This window comes from Marmota marmota, unplaced genomic scaffold, assembly GCF_001458135.2.
Source record: "Marmota marmota marmota unplaced genomic scaffold, marMar, whole genome shotgun sequence".
In the NCBI taxonomy this organism is placed as follows: domain Eukaryota; kingdom Metazoa; phylum Chordata; class Mammalia; order Rodentia; family Sciuridae; genus Marmota; species Marmota marmota.
The window spans coordinates 22243055-22255137 of NW_026000037.1; the positions used below are offsets into that span (position 1 = coordinate 22243055).

Sequence of the window (12083 nt, forward strand, 5' to 3'; positions counted from 1 at the left end):
TTTTTTTTTTTTTTTTTTTTTTTTTTTGGATCACTTGGGAAATGTTGTGCCACTTCCTCCGGCCTCCATGGTCTCTGATGAGAAATCAGCTGTCATTCTAGTTGTTTTTCCCTCTGAGTAATGTGTTATTTCTCTCTCATTGCTTTCAAGATTGTTTTGCCTTTGGTTTCCAGAAGTTGAACTTAGAGGTGTCTTGATGTGGATTTATGCTGTTTATAGAGTTTGCTCAACTTCTTGAAATCTCTAAGTTTATGAATCTTGCCAAATTTATGAGCTTTTTCAGCCACTGTTTCTTCAATGACTTTTTTTTAGCACTGCTTCTCACTCCCTTCAATATAGGAAGCCCAAAATAAAATTATCTGTATGTTGTATGCAATTACTTTTTAAATCAGTGAAGAAAAGAGAAAAAGATGCAACCCTACTATCTTTTGCGATTATCTACCTTTATTCAACCCTTTTGTTTCGTGTGAATTCAAATTTACTTTCTAAGATTCCTTTAGCTTTCTAAGAACTTCCTTTAGTATTTCTTTTATATTAGACCTACTAGCAATAAATTATCTCAGATTTTTCTTATTTTGGAGTGTCTTTATTGATATTCTCTATTGGATAAGACATCGTCATTAAGCCTTTCTTTAATTCTTTAAGCATGATTTCCTTTAGTTCATTGAAAATATTTGTAATTATTACATTGAGGTATTTGTCTACTAAGTCCAGCATCTGAGCCCCTTCAAAAATGGTTTGTGCTCGGCATAGTGGCGCACGCCTGTAATCCTAGCAGCTCAGGAGGCTAAGACAGGAGAATCACAAGTTCAAAGCCAGCCTCAACAACAGTGAGGTGCTAAGCAACCTGTCTCTACATAAAACACAAAATAGGGTTTGGGAGGTGGCTCAGTGGTCCAGTTCAATCCCTGGTACCAAAAAAAAATGACTTGTATTGGCTGCTTTTTTATATGTCACTTTTCTGTTTCTTTGAATGTCTCACTATTTTTGTTGTTATTAAAAACTGGACATTTTGGGATACTATAGTATATCATCTCTGGAAATGAATTTCTTCCATCTTCTGGGAGCTGATGTTGCTTTTTAAAATTTTTTTTAGTTATAGATGGACATAATACCTTTATTTCGTTTTAATGTGGTGCTGAGGATCAAACCCAGTGCCTCACACGTGCGAGGCAAGCACTCTCACCACTGAGCTACAACCCCAGCCCCTGATGTTGCTTTTGTCACCTGCTTGGTCATTTATTTGTTTGGTTAGTGAGTTGACAAGCTAATATTATGCAGTGTATCACTTCTGATGTCCACACTCAGATTTTTGTCTCACTTTTATCTTTTAGCCTGACTACCTATTTATATAATATTTTATATTATATAATATAAAATATTTATATAATAATAAATATATATTAATTATATATACTTATATATAATTAATATAAGCCACTTATTATATTAATTATATATCAATATATTATATATATATATATAATAAACCTATTACCATTAATGTGTGTAGTTTGGATGTGCTACCAGTTTGGGATATTTACTTGTTATTTTCCTCGTGCTTTATGTGCAACAAGAGAGTAGTAGCTTGGATTTCCTCCCTCCGATCACTCCTAAGAATGTCATCTTAGGCATTTGCACACTTCCAGACTCCCAGGGATGCATATATGATTTTATTTTAAAGCCTGGATGTCTAAGAGTAGCTTATTGTTCAACCAGTGTTTGGTCAGAGGGTGAACTTAAGCCCCTTGTGCCAGTAGGGCTTCCTCCCTGTGCTGATAGGTCTCTGTGCAGCCTGGGAAATATTTCCAAGTCTGCCCTACATCTTGCTGTGACTTCTCTAGACCATGTGAAGCCTAATGTTTGTACACAGACTTCCTGTGATGCTCCTTCTAGACTTTCTCTGGGTCGCTCCATTACATTTCTGATTATTCTGTCATTCTGCTCGTGTTGTGGAACTATTAGCACCCTCTTAATTTATTGATAAAATATCATAATTTTCAACAACACCTTTAGGCATGGAATTTTCCACACTCTGTTTCAAATTTAAAAGTCCCCTCTGACTCTACCCTGGGCAAAATCTATGTGCTACTGCAAAGGCCTTAAGTTGGGGACAGTGACCAACTTATCCCAGAATGATGCTTCTGCTCTACAAGTGGGCACTGGGATGTTGGTAGTTCCTGGTCTTCTTGGTTCACCCCTCTTGGTATGGAAGCTACAGTGGGAGGGGTTAAGGATTGAGGTCTCATTTTTCTCAGGCTGCTTACCTGCAGTAGAGCTTCTGTCCTACAGCTGGGGTCTGTGGATACAGCAGAGCACTCCTTTTCTTGCATCAAGTAGAGCATTTGTAATAGTTTGTAAGATGGCACTGGCAGTGGAGGGAGTGAATTGTGGTTCATATGCCATATATTTCCTACGATATTTAACCGAGTTTCTTGAATGAATGTTTTTCTACTTGATGGATGACCTTAAGACAATTTCCAAAGACTTGTTGTTTTGAATCATTTTCTCCAGCTAAATGGAGAATGTTTATTAGGGAAGGAATCTACCATACCCTTTCCTCTGCCGTTCTAGAAATAGGCTCGCTGCTTGGCTACATGAGGCTTTACTGGTCGCTCAGCCACTGTCTGCATCTCTTCAGCAAATGCTGCCTGACAATGTCCACCACATGTGGTTCTAGCAGTTTTATCATCTCTAATTTGGAAACCAAATTTTGTTTCTTATATTATTTAAATCATTCAATTTCTTTTTTTTCAAAGTTTTGAATTATTGGCTTTAAAGTGACAGTGCAATTTAACTGATACAATATTATTTCAAAGTGTTCTATTATGATACCATGAACTAAATTGTTAACATTGTGAAACAGAAGGAACAATTAAATAAATGATTTTATTCCATCTATTGAAATAGAAGGTTCACTAAAGAAGAATGTCTCAGAAGTGAACAAGGAGTTTGCCAGTGCAAGTAAGCAAGGGTCTTGATAAAGGGTAGAGTTCAGTTCTGTCTGCAAGCACAGGTTAAGTTGAACCTTTCCAGTTCACCAGCTCTAAGAACATAACCAGCTTCTATAGTTTAGATAGGGTCTGTTGCTGCCAAAACTCATGTGGAAATGTAATTGCCAATGTAATAAAATTCAGAATGTCATGATTGTGCACTGTTAAGAGGTATTTGAGCCCAAGGCAGTGACACACACCTGTAATCCCAGCTGCTTGGGAGGCTGAGGCAGGCAGCTCACAAGTTCCAGGCCAGCCTTAGCAAGGCCCTGCCTCAAAATAAAAAGAAAAAAAAATTAAAGGGCTGGGGATGAAAGAGTGTTTGCCAAGCACACATGGAGCCCTGGGTTCCATCCCCAATACCACCAGAAAGGAAAACAAAAAAGAGGTGTTTGGGTCATGGGGGGGTGGTGTCCTTCCTCATGAAGATACTAATGTAGTTCCTGCAGGAGTGGATTACTTATCATGAGATACGGTTGTTTTCATAAAGCACGAAGTTCCTTTTGTCCCCAACTCTCTTAGTATACACCTGCTTGGCCTTCCACTTCTCTCCTTGTCAAAAGCTAAGCAGATGGATCTCACCTTGTCAAATGCTAAGCACTATGGTTGGGACCTCCCAGCCTTCAGAACTGTGATTTTTAAAAAAAGAAAGAAAAGAAAAGAAAAAGAAAAAGAAAGTCTGTTCTTTATAAATTACTAAGTCTCTTGTATTCTGTTATAGCAACAGGAAACAAACAAAGACAAATGACGATTTTTTCAACCACTACTGCTTTCTAAGAGGACAGGGCTCAAATTAAATTCAATGTGCTCATTCCCTTCAACTACTGGTTGTCGCTGACAATCTTCTGAGTGGGTGATGGACAGACTAAGAAATAAAACCTCAGGGAGGCTTGCTGACATTGTGTCTGTACAACCAGGTGAACTAGTTTTTGGAAGGTCAGATATATTGAAAGATGATGCCCAAAATGAAAAAAGGGAAATATTAATAGAAAAGGTTGCATCAAAGTAAAAAGCCAGCAGTGGAATGAGATGGACATCATTACCCCAAGTACACATATGAAGGCACAAATGGTGTGACTCCACTTTGTGTTCAACCAGAGATATGAAAAATTGTGCTCTATATGTGTAATATGAATTGTAATACATTCTGCTGTCATACATAACAAATTAAAATTTTAAAAAATACTCAAAAAAATGTAAAAAGCCAGAGTTGAACCTTGGAAGTGTCCTGTTCAACAGGTTCCAGGAGGTCAGTGAGGAGAGCTGGTGTCCAGCAGCAGCACGCTCAAAGTTTCCTAAGTCTCTAGCTCAATGATGGTGTTTTAAATGAGCTTGTAACATCTTGGTTACCTTCCACATAAAGGTACACACGACCCAAGCCTTCTGCCCACTTGTCCAGGGAGAAATTTAGCTGACAAGAGTGTGCTGGGGTGGAGAATCCTTCAAGCTTGCCAGACTTTCATTCACAGGGCTTCTCCAGGTCTTGGGAGAAAGGTCCAGGCAAACAACGGGTTGGGTGGTCAGGCTTTTGTTTTTGGTTCAAGTCAGGTGACAGGGAGAAAAATCGGGAGTGTTCTTTTGGATGGTTATAACCAGCTATTGATAGCAACTGGAAGAACTTAAAATTTGGTAAGGACTGATAGTACGGACAAGGTAGAAGTGCCCATTCCAATTTGCAACTCCAATTGCAAATTCCAATGAACAATTGCAAACTCAATTGTAATTCTAATTAACAACCCATTCTTGTGATCAAATGCAAGTCCATTTACTCACTGCTTAAAAAGGGCCCAATTAATTCAGGACAAGTTGTTGGGGTCAGGAAAAAGATTTATTCAATGTATTAATCAACTTTTCTTTGTTGTGACCAAAATATCTAACAATAACTTTGAGAAGGAAAGATTTATTTTCACTCATGGTTTTATAGTTTCAGTCCATGGTCAGCTGGCTCCAAGGCAGAAACATCATGGTGGAAGGGCATCCTGGAGGAAAGCTGCTCAGTTCATGGCAGCCAAGAAGTAGAGGGGTGTGGGAGGACCGGAGCCCTTCCAGGGCACACCTCCAGTGACCTACTTCCTCCAACTAGGTCCCACTTCCCAGTAGTCCATTCAGCTATCAACAGATCAATCCATCAAACTGATTAACTGCTGGATGAGGTCAGAATCCTCACGATCCAATCATTGTCTAAACCCCACCTCTGAACCTTACTGCATTGAGAAGCATACTTTCAACACATGAGTGTTTGAGGGAGACAGTCCAGATTCAAGCCATAACTAAGAAGATGGTGGATTAGGATCCTGAAAATCATCTTAATTCTTTTGTAAAAAGAAATGAACCACTTGCCCTTTTATCTTTGGGAGGAAATGATGGAGGAAACCTGGTAGCTGGTAATCTGTTGATCCAAATCAGTCTTGAAGGGCAATGATACAGATTAGGTAAATTTGGGGTAAATCAACCTTATGCTGCTAGTTTATATGATTAATGAGGGCTGTGTACTCAGGGAAGCAAAGGCTTTTTCTAGCAAAGGATAATTGTAAGTGTGACTATATTCTTCCATCTGTGGAGTCGGCAGTAGAGTCAATTAAATCTCCGCCAGACAAAACAGAGTTTGCATAGCCATCAGTTACCTGCAATTTACAAACAGATGCAAAGTAGCTCAAAGACAATGAAATTCAATAACCTTCCATAATGTGCTATGAATTAAATGCACCATTTTCCACTAAAACAATATTTTCCCTTCAGGCTCCCAATTTTGATAAAAAATTATCTCAAAGAAAGATGATGATGATGATGATGATTTTGGTACCAGAGATTGAATTTGTGATTCTCCTGCCTCAGCCTCCCTTGTCACTGGGATTATAGGACTGCATCATGGGGCCCTTCAGATTATTCTTCTTATTCTGGTCCACAAAATAAAACTGCTCTGATTAGACTTAGTCTAGTTATTTTCATAGGAAGAACATTTACCAGATGGGCATCATGTGGTGGGGCATGCCTATAACCCCAGATACTTGGGAGTCTGAGGCAGAAGGGTCACAAGCAGTAGGCCAGTCTGGATAACACAAAGCTGTGGATTCTATCTTCCATCTCTCCCCCCACTTCACATGCGTGTGCCTCTTCAAAGTTTGTTTGGTAGGAAGTTTACCTAAAGATATCAAATTGGCAACTCAGGGGCAGGAGGATCTTCAAGTTCAAGGCCGGCCTCAGTAACTTAGCAAGGACCTAAGTAACTTTGTGAGACCCTGTCTCAAAATAAATAAATAAGAAGGGCTGGGGATATGGATGTGGTTAAATGCTCTTGGTTTCAATCCTTGTACTAAAAAAAAAAAAAAAAAAAAAAAATTGGACTGGGCTTTCAGTAACCACTTAAGGCCAGAAGCTAGGAACTTGCCACCAGACCTGGTGAGGTACTCTTAGCTCTGGAAAAACTCCTCTCTTCTTCAGTTTCCCAGAATATCCTCAGGTCTCTGGCCTGCCAGAAAGTCATCTTCATTACAATTCCAAAATTGTGGGAATGATGTAAGCCAGATACCAGGCTGGTTTTCCCAAAAGGGCTTTGTAAACACTAGCTCCATAAAGTCAATCTCAGCTCCTTAAAAGGATCTAGTTATATCTGATTAAATGAGCAGTATTGTCAGACGGGGAGTGTAGTGGAGTATTTGACTGGCAGGCTTGAGGCCCTAGGTTCCATCCCCAGCACTGGAAAAAAGAAAAAAAAAAAAAACATCATTCTCAAATATGACCTTCCAGGTAAGTCCTTGTTGTATAACCAACCGTTTCCAATTATTCCCCATTAGCATGAGGAGAATTTATGACAATAGCTGGTATGCCTATAACAACACAAATACACAGTAGGAGATTTGACTTTTGGAATGGTCAGGCAAAAGGAAGTCATTTTAAAAATGATTCACTTGTTTATGGAAACAGTGTATAAAATTGTTATGAGTTTTAGGTATAAGGCAAAATATTCTAAATATATTTTTTAACTTTGATATAAGATGTTAAACTCTAAAACAGTTAAGTTTTAGATAAAAAATTTAAAATGAAGTTTTTGGGGAAATTTTTAATAATATTGTCAATCAAGAAAACAAACTACACCTACTTTCTGTTTCCACTTAGATCACAGAAAACTCCAGGATTTCACATAACCATTAATTGTACAATATTGAGGTCAGAGCGATTGTAGCTAGTACGCCAGAAGAGATCTAGTAAGATCTTGTAGTCCTCCTGCCTCGACCGGAGTCGCTGGGATTACACAGCAAACTGCTGAGACAAATGGAATTAATCACTCTGAAGTTACACACACAAAATCTATTACCTTAGAAAATTCGAGAAACACACAAGCATGGCCCACCCCGGGACTCCCGGAGTGGGAAAGCAGGGGTTTGTGCAGCACTGGCTGAGCAGCCCCTGTCTGGCAGGCTTGGGTCAAGCAGGGCACTCCTCTTGCCCCTCAGGAAGCTTCCCCAACCCCTGTGGCCTGGGCCTGGCGGGCCAGACGACCACGCAGCCATGACCTCTTGGAGGAGAGCGCTCCTGGTCCCACCTGCATCCTGGGCGCTCAGAGAAATCTCAGTGCAAGTGAAGGCACTTCCTGCCTGGGACCGATAATGCGCTTGGGGACCCCTCCATCAGAGCTCGGAAAGAAGCGCAGTTAAATCATTACCCACAAAGCCCGCCCCCAGTGGCTGTGAGCCCTAGCTGGGCTGCTATCTAGAGCTGCAGCCGCCAGGTCCCCAAGCAGCTTTTGAAAAACAGGAGCAAGCAGCCAGTGCAAGAGGCCAGTCCGCAGTGCTCATCTTGGCTTTGTCCTTTTCTTTGAAATAGACCGACCCGTGCGCAGGGTGCCTCCGAGGCGGAGATGGTGCTCGAGGTCGGCCGAGGACCCCAGACAATGGCTCAGGGATTCCTAATTAGGCAAGACACTAGAAAGCCTCAGCGAATAGAGAGAAAAACTGGAATGAGCCCTCGGCTAGGCATCCAACACTCCTGTTCGAGGTGGTCTGTTTCCTCAGCTTCCAGGAAGTTTAAGGAGACCTCGCAGGGAGAGAGCCGGGATTAAAGCAGTGCCGGAGGGCAAGCAGAGCCGGCTGGTCGCGCTGCTCTCCAGCGCCCCTTGTGGGGAATTAGCGCTTGCTCCACCCAAGTGTGCGAACTTCACCAGTTCCCAACGCTGTGCCCAGGACTCTGCAACTAAATGCCAAGAGCTTTGGTTTTTAGAACCACACACGCATAGCAACAGCCCAAAATGCCCTTGTAGGTAACTAGAACATGTCACCTCAAAAAATACCTCGCTGATAACCCATATGTTGAGCAAAACACAATTAAAATGAGCTGGGGATGTAGCTCAGTGGTACAGCCTGTATTCAGCATGCTGTTGGTCCTGAGGTGGGCAAAAAATAGTTCTCTCTCCTTCTCCTTCCCCACCAGCTCAATACAGAGAGGGCAAGAAAAGAATGGTCTTGGGGAGCAAATAAGCCAAAGATCTATACAAGAAAAAACTACTGGATAACTTACCTGTCCTGCACATTTGTCCTGACAAATAGAATTAATTACTCTGAAGTTACACACACAATCTACTACCTTAGAAAATTCGGGAAACACACAAGTATGGCCCACCCTGGGGACTCCTGGAGTGGGAAAGCAGGGGACCTCCAGGCATCATATCACAAATTCACAACAGTCATTTAAACCATCTACAAATTAGGTTGGGTTTTCCAATCAATGGATTCAGGAAGTATCTTCAAAGCCTTTCAGGCATTTACTGCACTAAAATTGACAGTTGTGTCTGTTCATTCCATTGTCGTAGCACACTTATCAGGTCCTAGGAAAAGAACAATGACAACAGACCCTGTCCTCAAGGAGCTGGCAAAGCTGTGAACAAAGACTATTGTAACTTGGAAATAGTGAACACAGAAAGTGAGGGATATGGAAAATAGATCCCAGGGAATTTTCCTTACCTACAACTATTCCCCTAAGTACCCTCCTGCCAGGTGTGTGGGGTGATGTCTGTGATGAACTGGTGCTTTTGTCAATGCGGTAGAATACACTAGAAGTTCAGGCCTCAGCCAGAGGGAATGCAGGAAAGGCAAATGGGGCGAGCTCTGAAGGGACTCGTAGGTGGACCCCACCTATAGCTGAACTTGCTGTCGCCAGTAAAAGAACAGGTCCCAGGGAACTTCCCTTACCTACAACTTCTCCCTACTCACCCTGTCCTAAATGAGCCCACCACTTTATGAACAGACAAAATTCTTCCTGTGACCTGGCCCTGCTAAACCCTATAAAATTTACTCAGCGCCCTGTTGTATCCCATCGCCATTTTCCCCTTGAAAAATGTGCCCCTCAAGGGCTGGGGATATGGCTCAAGTGGCAGCACACTCGCCTAGCATGCACGGGACACTGGGTTCGATTCTCAGCACCACATAAAAACAAAATAAAGATATTATGTCCACCTAAAAAAAACTAAAAAATAAATATTAAAAAAAGAGAAAATGTGCCCCTCCATTGCTTAATAGAGCATCGACGATCTGTTGAATTCTGCATCCCTTTTTCTTTTTGTATTTGCTTTCAGAAAGTACACCTAAGTTTAAAAGAAGTAGCAGAAGGTATCAAAAAGCAGCAGGCCTAGGAGGCCGGAGGGTGTGGCTTGGGTGTAAGGAAAACTTCAAGATGTTATGAGAAAAGTTGCAGAACACAGGGGACTGACCAAGCAAGCGATCAGTCAGGAGATGGGGCTGAGGCACTGAAGACCCAAACCAGGTATGAGGCAGAGGAACCACCACATCTTGCACACGGGATGTAGAGAGGTCGAGGATCTTGCCAGGCCTCTGGCCCAAACCAAGACCAGAAGACAAGCAAGGTCGAGGTGGGTGTTAACCGTTCATTTATCAACTGTGACCTGGTTCCCAAAGAAATCAAATAAGTTCTGTGGGTCTAAACGTTTTTAAAACTTTATTTTGAGATAACTAGATGTGCGTGCTGTAGTAAGAAACGAGATCCCTCCATACCACAGTATAGCGGCCCATGTAGCCATTGACAGTCTGGACAGTATTTCCAGAGGGGTACTTTGTGCGCCACACACCCCAAATTTTAATGCTGCCACAACTCGTCTAGCGGCTACAATCCAAAGAACCGGTTCAGGCGCTGAGAGAAAGACTGGCAAGAGGTGCGGGGCGGGCCAGCAGACCAGACCTCGAGACTGCTCCAGTTTGCACAGACTGCCCTGCACGGCCACGCGCGCCACAGGCCCCGCCCCTTCCGCCGAGTCCACCAACCGCCGCCATCTGGCCAAGCCACTGCTGCCGCAAACGAAAGCAGGAAGCGCGTGACAGCCCTCCTCTCCGTCGCCGTCCCGTCGGAGATGGCAGACCTCCACCGCCAGCTGCAGGACTATCTGTCGCAGAGCAAAGCGGGCAGGCCAGCGGAAGCGGAGCAGCTACTCGCTTCGGAGACTGCTGAAGAGCCTGCGGCAGGGGTCGGACCGACGGGAGCGTGGCTTGGACGCGCTGGCCTGCGGTGGACGTGGCCGCGAAGTCACACGGAGCCGGCGGCGGCGAGCCAGGCGTGCCTCCCTAGCGTGACGCGCGGGCAGCAGCTGGCTGCGGGTGGAGCCTGTCTGCTACTCGCTGCGCTCTGCTTCGGTCTGGCGGCACTCTACGCGCCGGTGCTGCTGCTGCGTGCGCGCAAATTCGCGCTACTCTGGTCGTTGGGCTCGGTGCTGGCTCTCGCCGGCGGTGCGATACTGCGAGGCGGGGCGGCGTGCGGACGTCTGCTACGCTGCGAGGAGACGCCGTCGAGGCCCGCGCTGTTCTACGCGGCCGCGCTGGGAGCCACGCTGTACGCGGCGATGGGTCTGCGCAGTACGCCGCTCACGGCGCTTGGCGCCTGCGCGCAGGTGGCCGCCCTACTGGCCTGGTTGGCTAGTCTGCTACCGTGGGGCGGTGGCACCGCGCTGCGCCTGGCGCTTGGTCGCTTGGGCCGCCGCGCAGGCCTAGCTAATGCGCTGCAGGTGTGAACCCTGGATCTGCGCCGTCAGGGAACGACGCGGAACCTCCCCAGAACCCGGCGCCTGCCGAGCCAAAGACTGCACCCGTCCACTTCCGGACTATACCACCGCAGAACGTCCTGATGACACCTGCCGCTTAGGGCGAAGGCGTCGTCCAGACGGTGCTGGCGAGTGTAAACCTTTAGCAGCTGTTTCAAACTGCGACACCAGCGGTTTCCGGTGGTCCTGATCTCGCCGTTTCGTGCTACCCTGGGTAGCATGTGCTCTGAAAAGGAAGTTTTGCTGTGGAATTGGTGCTGTGAAGCTGCTCTTAGAAGTTCTTTTTGCACTGTGATTTTAGATTGAGCTGAGTAAAAAAGGAATGGCTCTGTGCATTAGTTGTTTTTGTGGTTTTTCTCAGGCTTAACTTTTTGTCATTTTTTTTTAATCCAGTGGTAGATGTTGAGCTACAATAGTTTTTTTTTTTTTGGGGGGGGGGGTGGCTGTACCTAAGACTTGGAAATTATTTTCCCTCAGTCTTCAGTGTAAATGAATCTCAGAAGAGTATCAGATTAAGCATTACATTTAACCACTGGATTTAAAAAAGTAATTAGTTAAGGAAAAAACCGAGGTAAACAGTCTTAAGAGAAATTGTAAATTTGGTGCCTTATGTAACATTAAAGGAAAATTGGTCCTGAATTAGATATGAAAGTAGGGGAACAAGAGAGTCATTTTCTGCCCCAAGTTGCCTGGTATCCAGTAAGATGCCGGTAAACCTTGGAGAGGTCTCAGTGCAGAACTGGGCTAGCAAATCCTGGGAACAGGAAGGTAATTCTACTTTCAGAATTCCCATATTTGTTGGAAATTATGGATTTCTGCAGACTATCACTTCTAATTGTATTTCATTTTTAAAGCAGTTTACAGTTTGTCTTTTCCTTTTAGTTGTAGATGTACACAGTACTTTTATTTATTTTTATGTGGTGCTGAGGATAGAACCCAGTGCCTCACATGTACTAGGCAAGTGCTGGACCTCTGAGCTATAATCCTAGCCTGTAGTTTACAATTTCCATGGTGATCCTAACACAGTGTAAAATGCTTTTCATATATAA

The 12083-nt window shown here is 43.8% G+C and overlaps 1 protein-coding gene and 1 long non-coding RNA gene across 4 annotated transcripts; one reads left to right on the forward strand and one right to left on the reverse strand.

The window, feature by feature from the left end:
• Nucleotides 1-4802: 4802 nt before the first annotated feature.
• LOC125619369 lies at nucleotides 4803-8117 on the reverse strand. 3 transcript variants are annotated; one of them, XR_007350886.1, is made up of 3 exons: nucleotides 7657-8117; nucleotides 7093-7253; nucleotides 4803-6689 (listed from the first exon to the last, which is right to left on the reverse strand). It is a non-coding gene; the product is annotated as an uncharacterized LOC125619369 (long non-coding RNA). The 3 variants fall into 3 exon arrangements; XR_007350887.1 differs by having other exon boundaries at nucleotides 7093-7256; XR_007350885.1 differs by having other exon boundaries at nucleotides 7093-8117.
• Nucleotides 8118-9507: 1390 nt separating this feature from the next.
• On the forward strand, nucleotides 9508-11367 carry Sft2d3 (SFT2 domain containing 3). Its single transcript, XM_015479097.2, has one exon. The coding sequence runs from the start codon at nucleotides 10351-10353 to the stop codon at nucleotides 11002-11004; it is 654 nt and encodes a 217-aa protein (XP_015334583.1). The 5' UTR covers nucleotides 9508-10350; the 3' UTR covers nucleotides 11005-11367.
• The last annotated feature ends 716 nt before the right edge of the window (nucleotides 11368-12083 follow it).